The 27,143-nt window shown below is 44.8% G+C and overlaps 1 protein-coding gene, 2 long non-coding RNA genes and 1 other non-coding gene across 8 annotated transcripts in view; 3 read left to right on the top strand and 1 right to left on the bottom strand.

Annotated features, from left to right (window-relative positions):
- Positions 1 to 27,143, bottom strand: part of SAFB (scaffold attachment factor B) — a 61,067-nt gene that overhangs the window by 29,064 nt on the left and 4,860 nt on the right. For 2 of the 5 annotated variants that reach the window (XM_027547363.1, XM_027547364.1), the window contains exons 3-17: positions 19,167 to 19,231; positions 18,886 to 19,086; positions 15,357 to 15,419; positions 12,846 to 12,873; positions 11,384 to 11,894; positions 10,910 to 10,959; positions 10,037 to 10,131; positions 8,157 to 8,306; positions 7,952 to 8,034; positions 7,507 to 7,646; positions 7,262 to 7,350; positions 5,045 to 5,151; positions 3,126 to 3,356; positions 1,896 to 2,033; positions 1,436 to 1,478 (exon numbers count right to left, since the gene is read on the bottom strand). In XM_027547363.1, the coding sequence (XP_027403164.1) occupies positions 1,436 to 1,478; positions 1,896 to 2,033; positions 3,126 to 3,356; positions 5,045 to 5,151; positions 7,262 to 7,350; positions 7,507 to 7,646; positions 7,952 to 8,034; positions 8,157 to 8,306; positions 10,037 to 10,131; positions 10,910 to 10,959; positions 11,384 to 11,894; positions 12,846 to 12,873; positions 15,357 to 15,419; positions 18,886 to 19,086; positions 19,167 to 19,231 (1,994 nt within the window). Of the gene's footprint in view, positions 1 to 405; positions 739 to 1,435; positions 1,479 to 1,895; positions 2,034 to 3,125; positions 3,357 to 5,044; positions 5,152 to 7,261; positions 7,351 to 7,506; positions 7,647 to 7,951; positions 8,035 to 8,156; positions 8,307 to 10,036; positions 10,132 to 10,909; positions 10,960 to 11,383; positions 11,895 to 12,845; positions 12,874 to 15,356; positions 15,420 to 18,885; positions 19,087 to 19,166; positions 19,232 to 25,117; positions 25,287 to 27,143 lie in introns of those variants that run through there. The other 3 variants (XM_027547367.1, XM_027547366.1, XM_027547365.1) reach the window with 2 other exon arrangements.
- LOC113895773 lies at positions 782 to 2,998 on the top strand. The gene is made up of 2 exons (XR_003511926.1): positions 782 to 1,196; positions 1,488 to 2,998. It is a non-coding gene; the product is annotated as an uncharacterized LOC113895773 (long non-coding RNA).
- On the top strand, positions 6,251 to 7,053 carry LOC113895774. Its single transcript, XR_003511927.1, has 2 exons — positions 6,251 to 6,417; positions 6,851 to 7,053. It is a non-coding gene; the product is annotated as an uncharacterized LOC113895774 (long non-coding RNA).
- TRNAK-UUU lies at positions 26,048 to 26,120 on the top strand. Its single transcript has one exon. It is a non-coding gene; the product is annotated as a tRNA-Lys (tRNA).

Genomic DNA, 27,143 nt, shown 5'->3' with positions numbered 1-27,143 from the left:
AATCTCGACCTCCCCTCCCCGGCCAAGTGACCTTGGCCGAGTCCCCTGACTACCCGGGCGGAGCGAGGATTTCAGGTTCCGCGTCCACTTTTAGACACTGGGATAAAAGCAGCCAAAGGAAACCCTAAAAAGCAGGGGCTGATGCGGATAACACAAGCCCTCGGCCCATGTCACCCGCCACCTCGAACTTCCCCCGTTCGCGTCGAGATTTTCTTGTTCTCGCTCCGATGCAGCGCTGGGCTTTGAACTTGGGCCCGCCGGGGTCGGCGATCTCGCTCGGGCCTCAGAGAAGCGGGGACAGGCCCGGGGCAGGCCGCAAACGGACCCCGAGGCCAGGAGGCCCCCCGAAGCTGCCGCCGGGGTTCTCCGGGCCACCTCCCACACACCCCAGGGTCCCAGCTCTACCTTTCTAAGCCGTTCCATCAAAGCGCTCTTGTTGCCGCTCGAATCCAGGTTCCGTTTTTTCAGCTCCGCCCGCAGATCGATCACCCTAAGGTCGGTGAGGCGCCGCGTCCCGGTCTCCGACGAGGCGGAGCTCAGAGCCGCTGCGCCCGCCGCACCAGAATCGCCTAAGCCGGACAGAGACTCCGCCATTCCAGGGACCCTGGCTCCACCGACTACTTCACAGAGAACCCGGCCGGGTTTACCTCGGCTTTCAGCACAAAATGGCGCCGCCTGCGAGAGAACCGCTCCGGCCGCCCCTGTGCGACTCGCTTCTGCGCAGGCGTATCCGGCGCGGGTTCGACGCTCCCGGCCGCGTCTGCCCATGCGCGGTGGCAGCCCTGGGAGGGACGCACGCCGGCGCACTACTTCTCGCCGGCCTCCCGCCGAGAACGGCCGAGGCGCATGCGTACCGCGGTCACACCGCCTGCCGGCTGTGGCCTGGGGCCAGAGCTGTTCAGCTTGATCAGGCCCGTCGCGCAGGCGCGGCCGGAAAAAGGGGGGCGGGAGGAATGGAGTGCCTTTTCCTCTCAGGCGGCGCCATTTTGTGCTAGAGCCGCTACAGCTGCTGGCGGTGGGGAGTAGTTGGTGGAGACAAGACACCTAGGATAGTACTCTCGAAGGGGCCGCCGACTTTGGAATGGCCGCTTTCGTCTCGGAAATCGGGACGCGACGGCTTGGCGACCTGCGGGCGGAGCTGAAGCGGAACCTGGACACGGGCGGCAACAGGAGTGTCCTGATAGAATGGCTGTAAGGTGAGGCGGCCCGGGGGCCCGGGGTGGCGCCAGAGGCTGAGGAACTTCCCCGGCCCTAACTGCCAGGGACTGCGGGGCCGGGCTGTGAGACGCAGGACTGACACCGCCCCTCGCTGTGGCCGGCGCCTCTCTCCAGCCGGGGGCCTCAGAGCGCTGCTCCCAGGGCCGTATGACAGATAGAGGCATACACAGAATTGAAGAATTGACTGTACTGGCTACAATCACAGCCCCTAACTTACCTGTTCTTCTCTTTCTTCCATGATTGACCTTGAACCTTCTCTCCTGAAAAAGGGAATTCAAATGGAAGCATAAGGAGAAAGACAAGGAGTCAGATTCCCGAATGATAGACATTTCCCGAGTTGAACCCAGGTAATTCACAAACTGCTGGTTCGAGTGGGCTTGCAACTTAGAAACCTAGAACCCAGAAGGGCCGCTGGAGCTTTTCGTCATTAAGATTGAGCTTGGACCAAAAAAAGAATGAGCCAGGACTGGAATGTCTCTGTAGTCGGGTAGTCAAGGCTTAACCTTCTAATGAAGGGTTGGGGGTTCCTTGGTTGGGAAGCTAACACCCACCCCAAAAACCCAAAAGGTAAATATTGTAAAAATTCAATAAAGACTTTGAAAATGGTCCAGGTTAAAAGAGAGAGAGAATGAACGAGGACAAAGACATGCATCAGGTGGGCAGGGTCAGTGGCTGACCTGTCAACTAAGTGATCAGGGTAGCAGCTCTGGTCCCTGTGATCAAAGTTGTGGAAGCAGTCCTGGTGGTCGAAGTCAGAATGGTAGCGCTCATCCAGGGCTGTCCGCTTAGCTTCTGGCCAGTAAACATCATCTCGCCTAGAGGAGAAGCAAGAAAGGAGGATGTACATTTCCCCCTCCTAATGGACGACCTCTGTGGGAGCTGGTAAACTAAACCCTCAACTGTCCAATTGCCCCATCACTTCACAAAACGAGAACTAACTGTGTCCATAGAGGCCATTCTCTGCCACTTGAGTTGCGAGTGCCTGGAAGGGTGATAAGGGATGTGACTGAAGGGCTCAATTCCCTTACCCACATGCCCAAGTCCCCCACAGAGAAGTTAGGTCTCCTTACAGAAGGGGATCAGAGAAGTGGGTGTCAGATCCCCTCTGAGAACCGCTCACAGCCACAAGGGTCAGCCAGTCTACTAGGACAGTTGCCCCATGCAGACTTGACCCAGGAAACACCCAGTGCAGAGGACTAGTAGCACTTGAGATATAACTGTTCAAAAACATTCTATGATCTTCACGAACTCTCCCATCAATATTTTGTAAAATGCACAAAAATCCTAAGACATCTTAAAAACCCTTTACAGAAGTCTCAATGTTATATTACACAGGGACAGATTAAAATGAACAAACGCACACCATGCAGCCTCCCCCAAGTCACCATGTGGAAAAGCTCTCATAGGATCAGCCCTAGGATTATTGCCCCAGACTCCTCACAGCAAGGTCTGAAACAGGCCTTTCTATTTTAGTATTTGTATGTCACAACAGTATGTCTGAGAAATTAAAATAAACCTCATTAATAGAATGAACCAACACAAATCACTACAATGATTTCAAAGCATGGAAGGTTCCCAGGAGGTACATTTTGGTCCCTGATCACCTGACCAGCACCCTGTGTTATGTGCTGCTGTGGGGGTCTGAACTTCCTCGGGGGGCTGGGGGGACAGCCTGTACTGGGACTCCAACCTAATGATTTAATAAGCACAACTTTCACTGTTTCTCCATCAACATCAAACCATCTCAGGTTTCCAAATAAAGTACAGAGTATCAAGTTGAGCTGTAGCAAATACTCGTGCTTCTTTTTAAATAAAAAGCCCGTGTTAACAAGGCTCTGGAGAGCAAGGCACAGTTCTAAATTCCACGGGACACCAAAGAGGCGGCAGCGAGGTGCGGTGTGGCTTACCGCCCGTCGTCATAGGGCCTCCGCTCCTGCTCATAGTGTAGGTCTTGCTGGCGCCGCCGCAGGAGCTCCACGCGCATGCGCTTGCGCTCCAGCCGCTCCCGCTCCATGCGCTCCCTCTCCAGGAGGCGTCTCTGGAAGGCCAGCCTCTCACGGGCGAATAGGAGCTCCTCGTGCTCCTGCCGCTCCAGCTCTGCCTGTGCGTACTGCTCTCGATCACCGAGCTCTCGCACCCTGCAGGCGAAGAGTACAGGCTGCAAGGGCTCATGAGCTGCAGCAGTGCGGGCAAGCCCTGGAGTGGGATCAGGACGCGGTTGGGGGGCGGGGGGGGGCAGCCTAGCCCTGAAGGTACACTTGGTAACAAGTAAGGGCCAACCGCTGGTGGAGGCAGGCTGTGCAGGACCCCGCTTCAAGCGAGGGACACTTGACAGGCCTTTTGCAGGTGACACTGATGGTGCCTATCACAGTCTCCTCCTGACTCTGCACAGCTGCCAGGTCATCTGTTCATCTTTGTGTTTATAGACACAGAATTGTACCAGCAGGAATGTCTAATCTTCTCTTTATTATGTGGCTGCCTTGCTTCAGGTACCATGGCCTGAACCCCATACATCACCATTTGTTCAGGTGCACTATGCTTTTGGGAAGGAGCCCGTTGAGTGGGGAGGTGGGGGTCCACATGACCACTTGCAGATGTCAGCCTTCTGGCTGTTCCCAGCCTCAGGGACATGGCTGCCCCGCCCCCATTATCATCCACACAGGTTCAGGTAGGGGGCTGTGGTGTTACTGGGTCTGGAACACTCTCCAGGCTGACTTGCCCCTGAACACGCCTCTCCCACCACCACAAGCACCATCTCCCCTACTGTAATTCCCATCCAACCCACAGATGGAAAACCAGTCTCACCGCACTTTTCATCTGCATGTTCCTGATCCCTGGTAAGGCTGAAAAGCCCCTTCTGTCATTCTTGCTATCAGAATAATTTTTGCTTATTTATTTCAAATCATCTTTACTCCCATCTGTCACACATCTCTGGACCTTCTCTTTGGTCTCTCAGTGCACTGAAGTGAAATTTAAATTTAGTCTACTTCACCATTATAAATTGTCAGTCCTTTCAAAAGCTCAAGTTCATAAATTCACTTACTTTTGCATCATGAGGATAGCTTTAATTTTTAATTTTATGTGCAGCCAGCAGTTTATGTTGACACTGTGTCAGTGATGTAAGCCAGCCACATGACCTGAAGCCATTTTGGGGAGAGACTGTCCTTGTCTCACTATGGGAAATGTCACTTTTATCATGTTAAGTCCCCACATGCACATGATCTATTTGCCAATTACATCATTTCTAGTGAACTATTTGTCAGTTTCTTTACCAAAACAGCATTTTTTCTTTGCTTGTTGCCTTTGCTTGTTCAGGAGAAAATTCTGTATCATGCCCCCTTTCTCACTCTTCTACTAGAATTTTTACTAATGGTTTTAATTTTTTTTTTTACAAAAAACATTAACTGTTGCTCAATATAATTGATACGATGTGTTTAGTTTTTTAAAATTATGAGGATATTGTATTGGGCTTATTGAAGGGTGGGACCTCTCAGTTTTCTGACGGGGTCTGTGCCACTGTTTTTTCCCTATTGACGGGTTCTGCAGCAAACTTGGTATGTTGTGTTAACTAGCTCCAGGGAGGCATTCCATCTCCTTGTCATTGCTACCTCCCAGAATCTTGAGAATATCTACCTGAGAAGATAGTTTGAAAAAAAGTCACAAGAAGAAAGCCTGTACACAGGACATCTGTGAAGATAAAGCCAAGGAGCAAAGGTTTAAAGCAACATTCCGCCCTCCGGGACATGAAAAAAATCCTCCCAGGATAGAGTTATCACCAGTCTAGGGCAACACCCAAACCAGCCATCATTCCTAGATCCTGACTCACCTGCATGACTCTGATTCTCTGGACTTCTTGGATTCTTTGACTTTATCAAAGGAACCAACAGACTGCTTTTCTATGCTGCCCGATTTTCGATCCTGACTCTTGGATACCTGGTTTACCAAGAAGCATTGAATAGTTAAGGTAGGAAGAAATCAAATGTGTCCTGGCCTAAGCATACAAGATCAAAAATGAAGCTGAAGAGTGAATGAAACAATCAGGTTAACACTGTTTCTCTCCAGAGAACGTCACCTTGGCTCACTAAAATCCAGAGTCACAGACTCATTACCATTTAATTCTAAAGTGGGACCCATCGAGTACTTTCAGTAGTCAACACGCAAAACAGGATTTTCTCAGAAACAATCCATATATTAGAAACAAGCAAACTTCCTTTCACTTTCTCTTTTCCATTCAAAACACATTCTTCAATATTAAACACGCAGTGATACCCAACTGAGGAGGCCGCTACTGTCATGTCTAAGGATTGCTGAGTGCCTTCATTTTTGAGGTTCTTCTTAGCCCCTGAATGTCCATTTCTATTTTGCCATTTTACATCATTTACTATAAAGTAGTTAAAGAATTTGCCTGCAATTCAGGAGACCTGGGTGGAAATCCAGCTTCCCAGGTGTCTCAGTGGTAAACTGCCTGCCAATGCAGTGGATGCAGATTCCATCCCTGGGTCGGGAAGATCCCCTGGAAAGGAAATGGCAACCCACTCCAGTACTCCTGCCTGGAGAATCCCAAGGACAGAGGAGCCTGGTGGGCTACAACCCATGGTATCCCAAACAGCCAGACATGACTTAGAAACTAAAGAACAACAAAGGGGAAACACTCTGACACAGTAAAACAGTGGTAGAAACACAGTGCAATAATGAAATGCCGTAACAGAACTCTCAGCTTGTAACTGGTCCACAACATTCATGAGCTTAAATTAAATGGCTGGTCATCTGGCCAGCACAGGTTAACATGGCAGGCCTGAGGCTAGTGGTGGGAACCTTGGTATTTAGAGTACCTGAAGGCAATGGCACCCCATCCAGTACTCTTGCCTGGAAAATCCCATGGATGGAGGAGCCTGGTGGGCTGCAGTCCAGGGGGTTGCTAAGAGTCGGACACAACTGAGCAACATCACTTTCACTTTTCACTTGCATGCACTGGAGAAGGAAATGGCAACCCACTCCAGTTTCTTGCCTGGAGAATCCCAGGGACCGGGGAGCCTGGTGGGCTGCCGTCTATGGGGTCGCACAGAGTCAGACACGACTGAAGCGACTTAGCAGCAGCAGCAGCCAACAGTTAACTGGCAAAGATGGCTCACTGTGCCCTCACCATGCAAACGATGGTTTATGCTGAACAACTGCTTTCCTTCTGGGAGTCAGGAGAAGGTACGTATGTGACCAGCCTCAGTAAAAAGCCTGGGAACTGAGGCTGTAATGGGGCTCCCTGGGCAGAAGCATGACCCTTGTGCTGCTGCACTGTCCCTGCTTGGGGAGCCATCTTGGGAAGGAGACCACAGGGAGCCATCAGAGTGCCCTCCAGACTTTGAGGCTTTCCCCACCTACCTGGCTGTGTGACCTCCCTGCATCACCGCAGCCAACCTTAGGCGTAACTACAACTATGTGCTGAGCCCAGTGGACCCTGAGTGGCTCTGGAAATGTGGGTAGTCTGGGGGACCTGGGCCCACATCCATCCTAGTTGTAAGGCTGTCAAGAGTTGAATTATGAACATCCAGAGCTGCCCGTGACCCTAAAACAGCAGGCAGAGTGAAATGGTAAGAACCTGAGATGGGGACTCTGTGGATTCTGTGGCTCTATGCAGCAGCGTCTACACGGAGACAATGCACGGAATGAGTAAGATGGAGATTGGGCGCAGAGGCAGCCGGAGGGCCGGCTCTGGCAAGTGTGGGTTACGAATGCACGATGGAGAGCTGCTGAAACCTGAGACCGGCAATGATCGTGGACTGCTGTGCCCAGATGCAGGCAAATAAAGCCAATCACATCCATAAAATGAATTTCAAAATAGTTTTTTTTTTTTTTTTTTTTAAAGGGCAGTAATTCTTACCAAAACTATAAAGGAAAGCCTTTAAACCTTCTCAATTTTAAAGTTCAAAAAAACCCTCCATTTTCAGAAGACTGACAAGCTTTTCTCAAATTACACTCAAGAATCCCCTAAAACACACAGAGAACTGTCAAAGGAAATAAATAACCCAGGCAGGAAAAGAATACTCACTCGCTCTTTGGATCCCAAGGTTTTGACACTGATAACAGGCACACCTTTAGATTTATCCATCACCACTGTCCGCTCAGTTCCTCGGCTTCCTATAGGAAGAAAGGAGTCAGGTAAGACGGGACACCTCGTATTGAGAGAAAAGTACTCAACTTCAAGGAAAACAAATGTAGTTTGTGTTGCCCATTAACCACACCAGCCAGGAACAGAAGCCAGGGTGCAGTCTCTCACACCCACTGGTCAGCTACCTGACTTTGTGGCTCGAGAGCGCTCTGAAGAGCCAGGTTTCTGATCATCCTGGTCTTCACTCTTCTCTCCACTCCCGTCTTCACCCTTTTTAGCGTCATCTTTTCTGTCAGCTTTCTCTTCCCTCTTGAGGTTGGCAGATCTGTAAATGGCATGCAGATACAGATATGTGTGAGATGAAACACTGAGGGAACAACCCAGCCAAGACTCCTGCAATGAGCACCGAGTGAGGATGGGGCTGCCTTGGAGGCAACCACAGGACGGAGAACATGCAGCCTAGGAGAGGAACTCGAGACACCTCTGAGGACTGGCGGGAAAATCCTCCAACAAGTGCACAGAAGGCAAGGGGGTAAAAGCCTCACAGCCTTTCCCACCCATGGAAAAGTGAGGAACAAGACATCAAGAGAAAGGTCATCTTGGCCATAATCCCCTCGAGAAGACTCATACCTGTCAGCACTGCTAGACTTCTCTTTTTTCCTCTCCCCTTCTCTTCTCTCAGAAGTTTTCTTCCCAGCAGGTTCATTTATCACCTGGGAAAGAGAATCAGGTGAAAAAAATCAGTTGGGAGTATTAACTGATTTTGTAACATGGTCACATCCCAGGAAGAAAATGGCCCCTTACTTTTTATCCCGGGAAGAAAATGGCCCCTTACTTTTTCCACTGAGATCATCTTCCCATGGAGCTCTGTTTTGTGCAGGTGGTTGATGCATTTTGTGGCCTCTTCCACTGTGGACATGGTAACGAAGCCGTAGCAGCGTGCTCCAGGACTCCGGGCATTGGTCACAACTTTGGCGCCCACCACCTTGAAGGAAAACACACAAGTATAGCTCAGACATGAAGACCCCACACAGACCCCAATTGTGGTTCATGCTAGTTCACCCCACTCTTCAGAGACACTGAGAACAGGTTGACAACAAGTGGTACATAAAGGCTGGGGACGGTAATGCTGTGGCCTGACTGCTCCTACTCCATCCTGACTGTTTCTCAGAGGACTAGGATGACAGCAAGGTGGAGAGAGGAGTGAAGCTGAAGGCAGTGTCCTGTCAGAATTCCGTTAATAATGTAAACCTTGAAAGGAATGTTTCTGAATATGCAGTCAGTCAGACGGACAGTGAAGTAGGAAGACACACCTACAGAAGGAGAGGGACACAGGACAGGTTTACAAAGAGCACTCTGGAATGCAGAGCCCACCCTACTCACAAAACAAAATTTAAGGAGATGTTTAAGGTGCTACAGATACATCCTAGATGCTAGATGTACACGCTAGATGCTAGTTAACTAGCCCAACCACAGCAGCAAGCTGATGCTAGGGACACCCTTTAATGGCAGAAGGCCCACAGCTCAGAAGAGGTGCCACTGAAGCCAGGAGCAGTGGCTGGTATTTGTCTTCATTTTGCCACATGGAGTCTTAGCCCCAAAGGAAGGCTTCCAAGGGGCCTGGTGCCCTATTCAAGCTGCAATAAGCCTGCAGTATACCCAAGACACTGCAGGTTCCAGACAGAAACTTCCCTGCAGGGAGCAGATGTCTGCTCCAATGGCCACTGCAGAATCAAGACATGGGCCCTACGGAGTTACACAGGCCAGGGTTTCATGAGTGTCTATGAGAAGCAAGTTTAATTTTAAGTCAAGTCAAGTTTAGTTTTCCTTGTTAGTTCCTCAACATAAACAGCCAAGGTAAACGATGTTGGTTTTCTCCATTATCATTTTTTAATCCTGGAAATGAAGGCCCAAGGCCTGTGCTAAGTCTGACTTGTCAAAAACTGATTGAGGTAAGGGTGCGGCAGCTTATCTGGAGAAGAGTCCAAGAAGCACTGGAAGGAGGAGGTGGAAAAAGGAGTAAGGAAAGGCAGCACTCAATGTGTGTGTGTGTGTGTGTGTGTGTGTGTGTTGGGGCGGGGGGGCTGTCCACCTGGGCATCATGCCCACCTTTTCATGCCAAGGGACAGAGGGAAACAAGCAGGTGTGGCAGAATAGACACAGGCAGAGGTAGTCAGGACGGGGTGAAAACAGGGAGCAAAGACAGGGCTCCTGCAACTCTGTGAGCCCCACGTATGGAAACAAGGCTCCCATGGGACCAGCAACTTGTCCTGGTGTGGCAGAGCTGGGGCCTAAGGCTGCCCATAGGGGTCAGGTCCACAGGCCTTGTTCGTAAAATTTCTCTACAGCTTCATGGTGTTCTGTAATCACCACCATCTCAGAAGAAGGCAGACTGTACCTTTGCTCAGAACTCCCCATGCCACAGTCTTCCCTCCCTAGGTTTAAGGCTGGAAGCCAGAGAAACAGACTCAGGAAACTATCAAATGACTTGGTGGCTTGGAGGCCAGGGAAGCACGAGAAACACAAAGTGGATGTGGGCTCTGGGAACTCCCGCTGGCCTCACATCTCTTTGAGTGGGGGAGTACCCAGCACAGGCCTACACACCTGCGAGTTCAAAGAACTGCAAGGTGTTCCAAGCTCTCACTGCCAGGGACAATGATTTGCCACATAGAGGCCATACTGCATGAGCTCACAAGTCTCCTCCCCTGGTCTTACCTTCCCATATTTGCTGAAAAGATTCTTCAAATCTGCAGCTCTGGTGGTAGAAGAAAGTCCACTAACCCAGAAATACCTTCCACAACTGCTACGACCTATTTTAAAAGAAAGTTCCGGTCAAAAACAAGATACAGACAAAATCCTGAGTCTTATGTATCTTAGAATCATTCCCAACCAGACACTCTCCCTGCTTGCTCTAGAGGCCAGCAGTACAGAGAAGGCTGGGGCTGGAGGCCAGCCTGCCGTCCTGACATGAGTTCTAGGGCTGCACACAGGGTGGATAGAACCAGTGGCAATGTCCCTTAATGACTGGTCAGGGCCCACTGGGCCCGTGGCTGGGGTAGCCATCAGCTACCAGATGGCACCACCCATCCCAGTGAGGTGACTTTGGAATGTAAGACAGGAGCTGTCACTGTGGAGCCTGAGATACATCCTCTCCCCAGCTTCTGGCCTTCTTTGAACACCGATTAAGGATGAGTCTGGGGCAGCCAGCAAAACTACTTCTCAATCAGCAAATTAATAAAGGGCTCTGGTGTCGATAAATCTGCCACACCAGGGACCCACCAAACCCCAGTATCTGAAAACTCAAAGCATTTTCTCCATCTGCATGTGTCACTGTGTCCAAGAAGTTCACAAATCAGAGAGAAAGTCAGGATGGAGGAGCTCAAAGGACTCTGGCAAAATCAAGTGTCCAAATCAAATCGAAGTGACAATTCCGCCCTGCAACCCAGAACCCGCACAGTGAGGAAGCAGGTGGCCAGAGTGGAGAAAGGCTTTGAGACAGGCTCACAGGCCTGTGAGGTGTAAATGGGTGTGTGACGGCTAGAGCCGACTAGAACCATCGCTCCCGGGGGTGCCACCCTGCTGACTTACCCTTCTCCTCTTTGGAAAGCTTTTTTGTATCCGAGTCATCTTCGACAGAACTAGAGACAAAAGACAATGTCACTCCAGAAGGAAGAAGCAGAGAGGAAACTAACTCAAAATTATAAAATATGTGCTGAGGTTGCATACCTACCCGAAATTTAGTTCTGAAAAAAATGATACCCCTACAAACGTGTATGGGAAATCTGACCTAACCATAAGATTTCAGACCCACAGGAGTTAATTAATTCTGCTGGGCTAAAGATAATTAGGAAGAATTAGAGAAAACAACCATGATAGGTTGAGAAAAGAAAAAAAGATTATGTAATCAGCTTAAAATACACAAAGAGAAATCAAACATTCTTTAGAGGTAAACTACAATTGCATCAGTCTGGCTGGCCAATTGCAGAAAAACAGCTCATGTGTGTCATTAAACGACCAATGAAAAGGAGATAGCGTCTGGTCTAAAACTGAGAAAAAACAAACCTCATTTTCTGATCAGCGCCCTCACTGGCTGAGGACTCTTTAGGAGCCGGAGGGACTTCATTACAAGCTTCAAAAGCAAACTTCTTCACGTCTTCTTTGCTATCCCCGGGGTCCGGGCTTGAGGCTTCCGGGGGCGCTTCCGCGGCCTCCTCGCTACAGGCTTCCGTGTGCTCTGAGGCTTTACTACTCTGCTCAATTGGCTTCTCTAGCCCTACAGGCTCACAGTCCGTCCTCTCGTCATCGCCTGTCTGCTCCACGGGCTCCCTTTTCACTACCGCTAACAGGGTGTCTGCCTTGCTCGACTGAGCGTGTGCTGTTGACTCGTTGGCCAAATCTAAATCACCCTCCTCCGGATGGGCGCTGTCAAAAAGGTCCTCTTCCTCCGCAAGTTTTCTGTCTGGCCCCACGCTACTTGTTTCCTGTGCAAATGGCTGCTCCAGCTCGGAACCTTCTTCTTTTACTGGCTCAGATTTACAAGTTTCCCCCAAAATGTCGAGTATTTTCTCATTTTCTACGGATTTAACAGGAATAGAATGGCACAAGGTTTAATTACCAGGGAAATAAAGCAATCACAAATGCGGAACTGGCACGGCGGCCACACTAACACGAAGAGAACTGCTAGCTACACAGAGATTGGAAAACCCGCGGGTACACACACTCAACACTGGTTACACTACCTGCACTCCGACCGACTATAGAGTAAGCCTCTATGCTACATGGAAGAGAAATGAATGCATCCCAGAGACTTATTTAACCCCCAACACCTTCTGGCTGATTCTTGACAGTCTTCATTCTGTCGGCGTGTATATATGACTCTTCCAAATTTAGCTTCCAAAGTCCAAGTTGCTTAACTCAGTGTATCACCATTCACTGAACAGAGCTCAATTTCCAAATTTCTTTGAATTTCTTTTAACAGAACAGTCCGACATGAAAACCAGAATCTCTTCCATCGGTGCTCTGAGATATTTGTAGTCCAGAAAGTGAATAGTGTTTGTTTGGAATTCTCATGAAGAAACCTTTTCTTCTTCTGGAATCCAGTTATGTCTTAATGTTTTAAAAGGTATCTCCATACCACTGCCTGCACTGCCTGAATTAAAAACCACAAAATTAACACACTGCCCAGTATCACAAGATCTGCTTTGTGGGGTACAGAGGTATTGGCTTTTGAGAGGCATCCAAACTCTCTATATCTGTTTAAGTGCTGTGTTCCTTTAAAAAGGCATGAGATAATCTCATCTCACCCAATATACTTTACAAATGAGAAATCAGCCACTTTCGCAGATCTGGTGATACGGCTGGGTTTCCAATCTCTATGATCCTGGTATGTTCTGGATCGTAAACCTTTAAAACATTGTATACTACAGTAAGGTAACTTTGTAAAATTAAAGATTCCAAATTAGAGAAGGTGGAAAATTAGAATGACTCCAAACCCCAAGATGCTAAGTTTTTCATTTAACAGTACCTGGCTCCGTGGATGGCTCTTCGATTTCCTGAAACAAAAAACATAAATAAAATTGTGCCAGATGGATGAAACCTAGAGTTTATTCACACCCTAAAGTGTAGTAACTAAGAAGGGAATTTTTAAAAACACAAACAAGGAGCCTCACAAATGCAACAGGTGGAGGAACCTGCTTTTACCAGGCAAAAGCCTGCAGGAGAGCTGCCACCCCACTTCATCCACCTTAGCTCCAGGCCCCATGTCCCAGGCTGATCTCAGGGGGATTGCTGTCCATCATTACTCTCGTCTGCTTCTGCAGTTCCCAGTGCCTGGCAACAGTATCATGTTTAATGGTGATGAACCCGTCACATGCTTATCTGTCCTTCTAAACTGTCATATGCCTGGAGATCAGTGCTTTCATTTTTCTACATTGAGTTTCTAAAAGAATGCCTAACATATATTAGGAAATTGTTTTTCACATAATCAACATAGCATTTGTTTCCAAAAACTCAAAAGATGGAGGGAAAGAAGGCATGGGTGGCTTGACCCCTGTTCTTACTTTGCCCAGTGGTCTTACTGTCCCTGCCCACTTGGTCAATCAGAGCCCTACAGTATCACACATGCCTCCTTATCTCTTCCAACCACCCACCCACCAGACCAGCTCGAATTCCTCAACAACCCCCAGGAACCCCTGTGAAGTCACACCATTGCTACTCCTCACCAACAACAGAGTTTGATTTTACTACCCCTATTCCACCTCCCTGCTAAACAGGCTCATCTGAACCTCTTTCCAAAGCAGGCCAAGTCCTACACATGCCTAAGCATTTAGTGCATGGACCACTTCCTCACAGAGAGGCTGCCCAACTACAGGAAGGGATTTTCTCTCAGTGTGGAATGTGGTTCCTGGAACCTACATACCCTCTGCATAAGTGACAATATTCTGGAACTCTAGCACATATTGCTAAGCACTGTCTAGGTTCCAGGCAGAAATTCCACCTTACATACACATACATTAACCAATCATCACACAGCCCTAGCAGGATGGTTCTATTAGTACCATCCTTCTTTTCCCAGATTAGGAGACAGGCACACTGTGGTTGACAAATTCGCTCAAGGACACACAGCAGAGCCAAGATCTGAGCAATGAGTGTGAGAACTGAGTCTATCAGTCTGCATCTACCCACCGCTCTGTTTACACAGGGAGGATGGCAACCAAGCTTTCTCCTCATGCCTGAGACAACACAAGCTACATGCACATGAATGGTTTGCACAGTCCGTTGGGCACTGACCTGCCAGTCTTGAGAGCCCTAGGAAACGGGTCATTTTCCTAATAGTTTCATTTGTAATCAAATTTTTTTTTTCATTTCATGCTGGGAATTAAAGATTCTACACTGAAGGAAACAACCATTTTAGGCAGAATGATTCTCTTAACTTTCCCTAGACGGAAATGTATACATTCCCATTGTCTCTGAGAGGGGCTGTGTGTACTGTCCTGACCAGACAATATACACAGGAGTCTCTGAACTGAGGAGACACTCAAGAAAATGACAAGCACCACTCCTCCTTTCCTTCCTATGTCAGGAACAGGTTGTGTCACCTGAGGAGACATCAACTCTGGAGAGACATCAACTGGGTTTTACCAAGATTTCTTGGCATTTGCACCCTCCTTGAGTCTGACTTCTGGCTCACTAATAACACACCTGGCCCCCGCCTGGAAGAAGTGAATAAATATCTTGTCTGAAAGGTAGTTTCCAATTAATCAGCACAGGTGACATTATTTAAACAAAAAACAAGGACTGGAATAAGCTGACTGTATTTTCATTTCCTCACAAAACCTTCTCCTGGAAATCAGATACTCAGGTTTATTCCAACAATTTATACCTACAAAGGCTGACAGAAAAAGTAAAAGGAAACTCAAGATCCACATTTATGCAAACTACACCTGAAAGTCAGTGCACATCTCATTTGTTCTCATCTAACATTTAACTTTTACATAGGTGGCAGTCAAACAGCCAAGACGCCATAGTCATCAAGAGAAATCTGTGTACTTTCTGAGAAGTTCCCAAATGGAGAACCAGACACCCTGAGAATCCACCTTTCCCAGCTGCGATGTCAGTGTCAGGCCTTCCTCACCCTCCTGCACCCTCATCTGTGCCCCATTCATCTCTCCTGGGGAGGGGGTGCCCCACCCTGCAGTCTCATTTCTCACCTAAGAGTATTTCTGCTGCAGAGGAGGCCCTCCAGGACAGATCCCACAGGCTGTCCTCCTAGCCATCATATTAACAAGAGTCTCCCAAATGGCCTGGGTCTTAGCTGCATGGGTCCACAGTGCTGGTGGGAGCCGAGACGACAAGCCCCTTTCACTAACACATTTTATTCGGGGAAAGTTGAAAGCAAAGCCCCCTCTTCAGAGGCCAAAAAAGGAAACAGACCTTCTAGTGACTTTTAGTTGGGATTGCCATAAGATATCACAAGTAGTCTCCAAAAACTGTAGTCTAACCTTTGATTCTAAAACCATTGAGACATACAATTTACCTGTAATACAGTGAAGTCAGGTGATAAAGTGTCTAAATTGTTTATACTTTCTTTGTCCTCTACCTGTAAAACAAATGGAGAACAAAACTCAGGACATCAATAATATGGTAACGTAACTACATATATACAATGAACAGTTACAGCCGTGAAAAGTCACTTAAAGTGACATTCTAAACACAGAGCACGAATCAAAACAGCATTACATTGTGATTCCACCTCAACTGAGAGAAATGTTGTACATAAACATATACCTGCAGACAGTCTAGGAGACCCACTTAAATGGTATCAGTGGGGGTTCTCAAGACACAAGTCAAACAAAGAAAAACAAAAGTCTAAGTCAAGGAAAAAAGTACAGCTGGGTAGTACATACGTTCTCCCAGTAGAACAGAACACCAGGGTTGGGGCTGCTCTTCCAGGAACAATGTCTAGAATCACATTGCAGAGGGTGTTCTTGGACTTCATGGCCAACATGACTTCCCAAAGCCAGAATGCCTCCACTGCTGGGACTGCTGCCCCTGGGGCGGCTATGGCCTGCATGGGAATGGCATCTCTGGGACCACTGCCTCCTAGCATCATCAACTTTCAAACTGAATGTAGGGGACAGGAGCACAGGACTGGCAAAGCCCAGGTGACCCATCACTGCCCCACCTGCAGGGGAAGAATCACTGGTATGAACTGGGCTCTGTCCAGTGAGGTGAGGGATTCCTCAACACAGAAAGGGGGTTCATAAAATCATTGTTGTGTGACTCAATAAATTAGACTGTTTACTATTAAGTCCAGAATGTTAGTTTATTTTGGGGGGGGGGGGAGGATATTTTTCAAATATTTTATGAGCATGTACTGTTATTACCTTTACATGACTAAGATTTTGCACCACTCCTTCCTTCCCCTGACACAATCATCTCAGGACATTCTATGCATGCTCCTAAGGGCATGGACACACACTCGTGTCAAAGACCATCTCCCCTTCTTCTGTCTACCTGATTGATAGCACATTATTCTGGTTCCTGCCTTACTTTTGCATCCATCTTAGAGATTATCATTTTAGTTCACACAAAGAAGCTTAGTTCACTGATATGGTATACAGGAGTAGTCACTGTATTACTGGAAGTCATAATAAATATCTTAGAAATAGTAGCAAAAACCCTACTGTGTTTGCTATACACTAGACACTGCTCTAAACCGAGGTCAAGGGCCAGATAGTAAATATTTTAGGTTTTGTAAGCCAGACAGTCTCTGTCATAACTACTCTACTCTGCTACTGTTGTCAGAAGTCAGCCATAGACAACTGTCACAAATAAGTGTGGCTGTGTTCCAATAACTCTTTGGCCAGCTTGATGACTTCTGCTTTAAGTTAGCAATAAACATTCATCTAATTAGACTTCCTCAAACCTATTTTTGCAAATGAGGCTCAGAGAGGTTAAGTGAATTATCCAAGGTCACATAGCAAGTTAAGTGACCAACCTCTAGTCAATGCTGTTACCGCTTAAACAACTGGGTCCACTAAACCATAGTTATTTAACCTTTCAGTTCAGTTCAGTCGCTCAGTCGTGTCCAACTCTTTGCGACCCCATGAACTGCAGCACGCCAGGCCTCCCTGTCCATCACCAACTCCCAGAGTTCACTCAGACTCATGTCCATCGAGTCAGTGATGCCATCCAGCCATCTCATCCTCTGTCGTCCCCTTCTCCTCCTGCCCCCAATTCCTCCCAGCATCAGGGTCTTTTCCAACAAGTCAACTCTTCACATGAGGTGGCCAAAGTACTGGAGTTTCAGCTTTAGCATCAGTCCTTCCAAAGAAATCCCAGGGCTGATCTCCTTCAGAATGGACTGGTTGGATCTCCTTGCAGTCCAAGGGACTCTCAAGAGTCTTCTCCAACACCACAGTTCAAAAGCATCAATTCTTCAGCACTCAGCCTTCTTCACAGTCCAACTCTCACATCCCTACATGACCACAGGAAAAACCATAGCCTTGACTAGACGGACCTTTGTTGGCAAAGTAATGTCTATGCTTTTTAATATGCTATCTAGGTTGGTCATCTTCCCTCCAAGGAGTAAGCGGCTTTTAATTTCATGGCTGCAATCACCATCTGCAGTGATTTTGGAGCCCAAAAAATAAAGTCTGACACTGTTTCCACTGTTTCCCCATCTATTTCCCATGAAGTGATGGGACCAGATGCCATGATCTTCATTTTCTGAATGTTGAGCTTTAAGCCAACTTTTTCACTCTCCACTTTCATTTTCATCAAGAGGTTTTTGAGTTCCTCTTCACTTTCTGCCATAAGGGTGGTGTCATCTGCATATCTGAGGTTATTGATATTTCTCCCAGCAATCTTGATTCCAGCTTGTGCCTCTTCCAGCCCAGCGTTTCTCATGATGTACTCTGCATATAAGTTAAATAAGCAGGGTGACAATATACAGCCTTGACGTACTCCTTTTCCTATTTGCAACCAGTCTGTTGTTCCATGTCCAGTTCTAACTGTTGCTTCCTGACCTGCATATAGGTTTCTCAAGAGGCAGGTCAGGTGGTCTGGTATTCCCATCTCTTGAAGAATTTTTCACAGTTTATTGTGATCCCCACAGTCAAAGGCTTTGGCATAATCAATAAAGCAGAAATAGATGTTTTTCTGGAACTCTCTTGCTTTTTTGATGATCCAGTGGATGTTGGGAATTTGATCTCTCGTTCCTCTGCCTTTTCTAAAATTTAACCTTTACTGACAGACATTTAGGAGTTTTCAGGCTTTTGTTACTGAATATATTGTTTTCTAATCACAGGGAATAAAACAGCCTTAAATAAGCAGTCACTAGGAAGGGTTTCACAGTTTCATGTTTTTGGTGTTCCTTCTTAGGAAGCTAGTGAATGAGACTCATCAAAAGATAAACAACTGCATACCCTCCCTATCTGTGTCCAAATAACCTACACCACCGCACCCCTGCCACAGCCATTCAAAGATGACAACCTGCTACTGTGAAGGGTACTGAGATCAGTTCCAAAAGAAATGCAAACACATTTCAAGGAATCCGATACGTGGATGGATGGACTGGCGGAGCACATGGTCTCATTTCTCCCATAGCACTCATGAAACATTCCATAAAAGAACTGAGGCAGCTATGAAAATGAGGTGCCGCCTAGGACCGACCCCTAGAAATTCCTACAAAGAAGTCTCCTAGTTTCTATTTTCAATTGTCTTTTCTGTCTACCTGAGAAATATTCATCCTCACAGAAATAACATAATCCACTAAATTAACAGGTCTGACTTAATGTGGTGTATGAATTGTATATGTAGCTTAATGCTACACTATTCAGATGGAGAGCAGATACAATTACTCCTCACAAGACACCATTTTTCAATGAAGCAAAGTGTGCTTTTCAAACTCATCTAATTTTTTACATGTGAATGGATAAGTCAAATGTACTGAAATGGCATTAAAAGAACATAATTCCAAATATAAAGCTTATCATCTCTTAGGCTATTTGAGGAATTATCACACCTAGGATACATCCTGGAGACCCTGCCAAGGTACCTACAGCGTGTTCTTGAAGTTGCTCCGGAAGCTCTTGCATGTCCCCCTCTACTAGCTCTCTACTGTCAGACAGGGACTCCTGGAGGTTATCGTCATCTTCCACATAGTCTGCAATGCTCCCATTATCAATCTCTGCTTCATCCAACACATTTATATCCATCATGTCGATGACCTGTAAGTTCTCCAAACTGGTCTCAACATCCTCCTGTGACAAAGAAAAATACAAGCATCGGATGATAGTCACTGGTCCATGCACGGAGCTGATCACTGACGAAGTTCACATACCTGTCCATCCCCAGAATTTTCCTCTATCCCGTTATCTTCCAAACCTTCTTCTTCTGGTTTGCGGCCTGAAGGAATAATTTATGGCATGAGATCAATGATATGCATTTTCCAGAAGTGACAACTTTCATTTTTATATGCTTTAAGCACTGAAGAAAGATGACAACCTAAAACACCCTTCTCCATGGCCTTCTAAATGGCTCTTCTCCATTTAGAAACACAGTAATCCAGGAATGGTAGGGCCAATCTACCCCCTAGTAGAAGTTGTTGCTTAGTTGCTAAGTCGTGTCTGACTCTTTAGCACCCCGTGGACTACAGCATGCCAGTCTCCCCTGTCCTTCACTATCTCCTGGAGTCTGTTCAAACTCACATCCACTGAGTCAGTGATGCTATCTAACCATCTCATCCTCTGCCACCCTCTTTTCCTCTTGACCTCAATCTTTCCCAAATCAGTCATTTCCAATGAGTTGGCTCAGCTCATCAGGTGGCCAAATATTAGAGTGGCACTGGAGCTATTAGAAGTGGTTCTGTTCTTATCAACTGGAAGTTTGAGGAGATGGAAATGGCTTCTTAATAAGGTGAAGGCAACCAGACCTTTTCCAGGCCTGCCCTTCTTGTTAAGTGGCTTTGGTTATGGGGAGAAGAGTATCTCATACAAATGTGCTGCTGTGGGGAATTCCCCAGCACTCCAGTGGTTAGCATTCTGTGCTTTCACTGCCTATGGCTCAGGTTGAAAACCTGGTCAGGGAATTAAGATCCCACAAGCTGCATGGCAAAAAACAAACAAAACCAAAACAAACAAAAAACACACAAAAATCAAAACAAAGAAAAAAACAAAACCACAAAGTGCTGCTTTTTGGTTAAGGAATGTGAAATGTGTTTTCCCAGAGACAATCACATAAAAGGAAAACACAGAAAAGCAAAAAGGAAGTAGAAGCCTTTCAGCATTTTACCATCTAGAGTGAGCAGTGGAGCTGTCATACAGTGGGGGATGGATATCTTCCCATACTGTGCTACGTACATACACATACGCTGGTTTTGAAAATGGTACTGCCATTTTATAATCTTTGCACTTAGTATTTTGTGAACATGTTTCTATATTCTTTCATAGCATTATATGGAGATATCATCATTTCCCCGCAAAGTGAAGATAAATTTTTTAAGGTCACTAAGTATTTTTCAAGTAATATAAAACTACTAGACATTAATCCACCTATATTTAATGATTAATCTTAAGTGTACATAGAATGTGTAAAATGTGGCGGGGGGGATAGAGGGAGAGAAAAAGCTCAACCCTAAATCATTTATACCAAAATTTACACTTGAGAATTTTCTTACACTGTATGTACTTGATTTTTCCATATTCTATATTTCACTCATGTTTTCAGACATATTTTATTTAGGAACACAAGGAATTGTGACACTAATACTAGTATACAATACATTATGTGTAAATAGTCTCGGTGGCTGTCTGGGAATCTCAGTACCACTGTATAACATTCCTATGGCAAAATGCACCTTAAACTTTCAAAAATATCTGGAACTCAACCCAGTGGTCTTTATAAATATGCTAGGAAGATACACCAGCAACATTTCCACAGACTCGTACCATTCTAGAATATGCACATTGGCTTTTGCCCAATTCCATTGAGTTAGTAGGAAAAATCTAAGTAGACTACCAGAAACTTGCCACCCTTTCTACTGTCTTTCTCCCTTTCACAAGAAAGGCAGCAGGTTTTCATCAGGCAGATCCAGATCTCACTTCAACTAGTACACACAGGTACAATGCAGCCTGAAGCCCTCCCAGGGGAGAATTCTCCCAGGTAAGAAATGCCCTAACAAGCAATGTCAAGAGGATGTGCAGTCCTAAGAACATCCAGTCTTCACTATGGAAAGCACACCCCCATCAGGATGCTAACCAACAACCACTATTTGGCAAAGATACCCTGCTTTCCAAAGATGAAAAACAATGTGTCTCAATGAATCCAAAATTAATGTGAATGAGAAATACCACTGTGGCAAAAACTAAAGCAACTGTTTTTGGTACTACTAAGAGAAAAGGCACCCCTCAAATTCTTCCTCCAAAGAGTAAAAACGCCTCCCACATTCGCAATCTCCAAACCAAAGGACTGCATGGTTTTTGTCTCCATAACCTTCTCTCATCCACAACCTTCTCTTCTGCTGGGATTAACCCCCAGTACCCTGTGTGACTGGCTGGATGTGAGCAGGTGAATATTTTTCAAAATTTGTTTGATTACACAAATACATTCATACACACAACTCAGCAGTGGCCACAGGACTGGAAAAGGTCAGTTTTCATTCCAATTCCAAAGAAAGGCAACGCCAAAGAAGGCCCAAACTACCATACAATTGCACTCACTTCACATGCTAGCAAAGTAATGCTCAAAATTCTCCAAGCCTGGCTTCAATAATACGTTAACTGTGAACTTCCAGATGTTCAAGTTTTAGAAAAGGCAGAGGAACCAGAGATCAAATTGCCAACATCTGCTGGATCATAGAAAAAGCAGGAGAATTCCAGGAAAACATCTATTTCTGCTTTATTGATTATGCCAAAGCCTTTGACTGTGTGGATCACAATAAACTGTGAAAAATTCTTCAAGAGATGGGGAATACCAGACCACCTGACCTACTTCTTGAGAAATCTGTATGCAGGTCAGGAAGCAACAGTTAGAACTGGACATGGAACAACACACTGGTTCTAAATAGGAAAAGGAGTACATCAAGGCTGTATATTGTCACCCTGCTTATTTAACTTATATGCAGAGTACATAATGAGAAACTCTGGGCTGGAGGAAGCACAAGCTGGAATCAAGATTGCTGGGAGAAATACCAATAACCTCAGATATGAAGATGACACCGTCCTTATGGCAGAAAGTGAAGAAGAACTAAAGAGCCTCTTGATCAAAGTGAAAGAGAAGAGTGAAAAAGTTGGCTTAAAGCCAACTTAACATTTAGAAATCTAAGATCATGGCATCCGGTCCCATCACTTCATGGCAAACAGATGGTGAAACAGGGGAAACAGTGGCAGACTTTATTTTTTGGGGCTCCAAAATCACTGCAGATGTTGACTGCAGCCATGAAATAAAAAGACGCTTACTCCTTGGAAGAAAAGTTATGACTAACGAAGACAGCATATTAAAAAGCAGAGACATTACTTTGCCAACAAAGGTCCATCTAGTCAAGGCTATGGTTTTTCCAGTAGTCATGTATGGATGTGAGAGTTGGCAGATCAAGAAAGCTGAGCGCTGAAGAATCAATGCATTTGAACTGTGGTGTTGGAGAAGACTCTTGAGAGTCCCTTGGACTGCAAGGAGATCCAACCAGTCCATTCTGAAGATCAGTCCTGAATGTTCAATGTGTGAATGTTCAGGACTGATGTTGAAGCTGAAACTCCAATACTTTGGCCACCTGATGCAAAGAGCTGACTCATTTGAAAAGACCCTGATGCTGGGAAAAACTGAAGGTAGGAGAAGGGGTCAACAGAGGATGACACAGTTGGATGGCATCACCAACTCAATGGACATGAGTTTGAGTAAACTCCGGGAGTTGGTGATGGACAGGGAGGCCTGGCATGCTGCAGTCCATGGGGTCGCAAAGAGTCGGACACGACTGAGCGATTGAACTCAACTGAACTCATTAAAAGATTCATACCACTTCATGGTAAATTTTAGTTTACTAATAAAAGATCTACCCTCCTAAATAAATACATGACAAAGTTATTCTCCCTTCTCTCCGTTGCACTTCTAAGAGGTAACCATTGATAGCAGTTTGGTGGTCCTTGAAACCATTTTCTTTCAGATTTACACACATAACATTCAAAAGGAAATGAACTTGTTATGTATGGAATCATATTGTGTATACAGTCTGTTACTCAATAAAGGCCTTGGAAAAGTCTTGCCCTTATACATTGATTCAGCCCCATCATTTATTTCATGCTATGGAGTTCCTTAGTTTAGTCACCCCTGTCCCGAAAGCAGCTTTGTTAATTTACCATTTCCAATGACTTCCCATTTCCTCACCCCCTGGTCAATGTGGGATATTGAGAATTATGTAAATTTTTACCAGTGTAATAGGCAAAAATTATTATCTCTTTTTATTTGCTTTCCTTTAAGGAAATTTTTTTTGAACATAGGCCTTGTTTGTTTTCCTTTCATCTGTGACCTGCCTATTCATCATCTCTGTCCTTTCTCTACTGGACTGTCTATTTTCTTTATTAATTTGTAGGAATATTTCATGCTTTCTAGGTATTAGTGCATTGCAGTATTTTCTCCCAATTGTATCTATTTATGGTATGTTTTATTAGGAAAGACTTAAAACTTTAAAACTTTCAAGTAGCTAAATTTATTTTTCTTTACAGTTTCTTTTAAAAAAAAAAATTTGGTTGCACTGCACAGAATATGGTACTGTCCCCGCAGACACAATTACAAACTTTTCTGTGGAGAAACCCAACAAATACCCTTAAGTCACTTGTGCAAATTGTCAGGATGTGCCCCTAGGAGGGAAACAGAAAAACCACACTTCCGGTGGTATTTCTGACAAAAGAATATAATTTGAACCTAATCATGAGAGGAAACCCCCCCCCCCCCCCCCCGCCAACAAAACCTCCCAATAAAACCCAAATTGAAAAACAGGTTTCAAAATAGGTGGTCTGTACTTAAAAAAAAATAGTACTGTTACAAACACAAAGAAAGTCTTGGGAAGTGCTGCAGATTAAAGGAGATCAAGAGGACAAGATAACTGAAGACAATGCAAGACCCTAAATGACCAAATCTAAATAAGACTAGAAAACAGTATTTTATCAATATTAATTTCTTGATTTTGATAACTACATATATAGTTATGCAATTTTCTTGTTTTTAGAAAATACTATAGAATGTAGGGACAAAGGGGCACATGTACTTGTAACTTATTCTCAAGTAGTTCAGCAGAAAAGGAAAAATATATATATTACACTTGTTTTATCCTTTTCTTCCTCCCTCCATCTCGCTCTTCTGTCCTCCCTCTCTCCGTTGAGAAAGAAAAGGTTAAAACAAATGTAAAAATGACAACATCTGGGGAATCTGGGTGAGGATTTATGAGAATTTCTTGTATTATTCTTACATCATTTCTAAGCATGAAATTATGTCTCCTAAAAAAAGATATACTGTACATTCATGTTCAAATTATTTTGTGGATCTACACTTCATTTATTTTAGCTAATGATACAGGAGCTGAATAATTTGGGTTGTATTAACATTTTAGATGAATTTTTAATTTTGGATGTGCCAATTTTTCTCCCAAAATAGCTGTATCATTTTACATATTCTACAGCAGTAGGGGGAAGTAGGTATGGAAGTTTGTTTTTCTATATCTTTTAAACAGTTGTTTTCTAGTATTTCAAATCACTTTAATTTTCATTTCTTTGTTAGCTAATGATAAGCAATTTTTGATGTGGTCATTGGCCATTTATTTATATTTTCTTATAAAGAATCTATTCAAAATTTTGCCAATTATTAAAATGTATTTGATAGTCATTTTTAAAAAAGAAAGAAGGGATATCATGTCAAAAGAAACAAAACAACCCAATAACCCAGTGGCTTAGAGGTAAAGAGTCCACCTGCAATGCAAGAGATGTAAGAGATGTGGGTTTGATCCCTGAGTCAGGAAGACACCTTGGAGGAGGGCATGGCAACCCACTTCAGTAATCCCGCCTGCAGAATCCCATGGACAGAGGAGCTTGGCAGGCTGCAGTCCACAGGATCACAAAGAGTCGAACACAAGTGAAATGACTTGGCATGCAAGCTTGCAACACACAATCAGGCAATAGTTTAAAAAGCAAACATGTTGACTTTGCTCTTCTAGTTAAATTACTTTGTTGCTAATTATTTTAAAAGCTCTAAAAGAACTAAACAAAGTACTGGTGTAAAACTACTTTGGAGGAATGCTGAAATTACCTGAGGTATGCTTTCTAGTCTGCCTGATAGTGCAGGAGACTGGCGTTTGATCCCTGGGTGGGGAAGATCCCCTGGAGAAGAGAATGGCTACCCACTCCAGTATTCTTGCCTGGGAAATCCCATGGACAGAGAAGCCTGGCCAGCCACAGTCCATGGGGTTGCACCGATCAACTAACACTTCCACTTTTCATGCTTTCCAGGATTCTGATTAAAACAACCAGATTTCAAACAATTTTGAATTTGTTCAAACAGGGCAGGAAAAAAAAAACACCTCTATTTTCAGCTAAAATCTTAACTACAAAATATAATTACTCCAAGCTAAGACACCAGACACAAAAGAGTTTGTACTGAAAATTCTCTGGCAGTCCTGTGATTAGAATTACATGTTCTCACTACTGAGGGCTTGGGTTCAATCCTTGGTCAGGAAACTAAGATTCCCACAAGTGGCATGCACCTGCCCAACTTCATATTGAATGGTTCTAGATGAAGTTTTAAAACAGGCAAAACTAATCATCTATGGTCAAAGTAATCATTTTTTTTTCCCGAGGGACAGGTAGGAAGTATGACTGATTGGGCAAGGGCACAAGAAATTTAATAGAAATCCCATATTGGAACTTCTCTGGTGGTCCAGGGGCTAACACGCCACGCTCCCAATGCAGGTTCAATTGTTGGTCAGATAACTAGATCCAACATGCTACAACTAAGACCGGTACAGCCAAATAAATAAATAATATATATACTTTTAAAAATCCATGTTTTGATCCCTACTTACTTCACATCACATGCAAAAATAAATTCCGAATGAACTCAAAATAAAACGGTAAATACTACTCCATAATGCAAACTTTTTAAAAAGCAATTTTAAAGCAAAGGACAGTCTTTCAATATACAAGAAAAAATCTAGGTGCCTGGACAGCTCCTAAAATAGGAGCCTGGATAGCTCAGTAGGTAGAGTATCAGACTTTTAATCTGAGGGTCCAGGGTTCAAGTCCCTGTTCAGGCACGCTGTCCTCTATTGTGGGGCTTCCCCAATAGCTCAATTGGTAAAGAATCCACCTGCAATGCAGGAGACCCCAGTTCAATTTCTGGGTTGGGAAGATCCACTGGAGAAGGGATAGGCTACCCATTCCAGTATTCTTGGGTTTCCCTTGTGGCTCAGCTGGTAAAGAATCACCTGCAATGAGGGAGACCTGGGTTTGATCCCTGGGTTGGGAAGATGCCCTGGAGAAGGGAAAGGCTACCCACTCCAGTATCCTGGCCTAGAGAATTCCATGGACTGTATGGAGTCGCAAAGAGTCAGACATGACTGAGCGACCTTCATAAAATTTAGAAACCATATAGGTTGACTGCATTGCCTGTATTAAAGATTAAAATTCTAAAGACCAAAACACCACAAAGTAGTTAAGTCAAATAACAAACTGGGAAAAAACAATTGTAACATTTTATAGAGAGAAAGCACTATCAAAAGTCAGTAAGACTAACAACCCAGCAGAAAAATAGGCAACAGGCATGAAAAAGCAATTCAGAAAATAAAGGCAGTCGATTATCAGAAACTGTTTAACCTGTGAAGAAATATAAATAAAAACTTTAGCTGTGGAGAAATTCATACAATGAGATATTTTTCTTCTATATATGAGGCAACATTAAAAAGACATAATATTCAGCATTAAGTGAGAATTTAGAGAAACAGGCACCCTCTGCCATTCCCTGATGTTGCTAGTTATTAACCAGTATAGCCTGTTGGAGAACTATTTGTTAAGAACTATTTTTAAAATAAAATGCACATATTTTTTGACCCAAGAATTCTACTTCTCTAGTTAACAAAAACATATTCCTTCAGCAGAGGTAATTCTGGTTCACGGCCATGCTGAAAACTGGAACAAATAGTCTAATAATAAGACTGAGGAGCTCAACTGTGGTACAGTCATACGAAGAATGATTATTCACTGTTAAATAAATGAGGTTTTTATTTTCAGCACTATTGAAAATGCCATTTACAGGCTAAGTAAAAAAAGTAAAGAATACT

The sequence above is a fragment of the Bos indicus x Bos taurus genome, chromosome 7 (assembly GCF_003369695.1).
Source record: "Bos indicus x Bos taurus breed Angus x Brahman F1 hybrid chromosome 7, Bos_hybrid_MaternalHap_v2.0, whole genome shotgun sequence".
Taxonomy (NCBI): domain Eukaryota; kingdom Metazoa; phylum Chordata; class Mammalia; order Artiodactyla; family Bovidae; genus Bos; species Bos indicus x Bos taurus.
The sequence above is the reverse complement of the archived record's forward strand: the minus strand, read 5'-3'. Positions and strand labels throughout refer to the sequence as shown.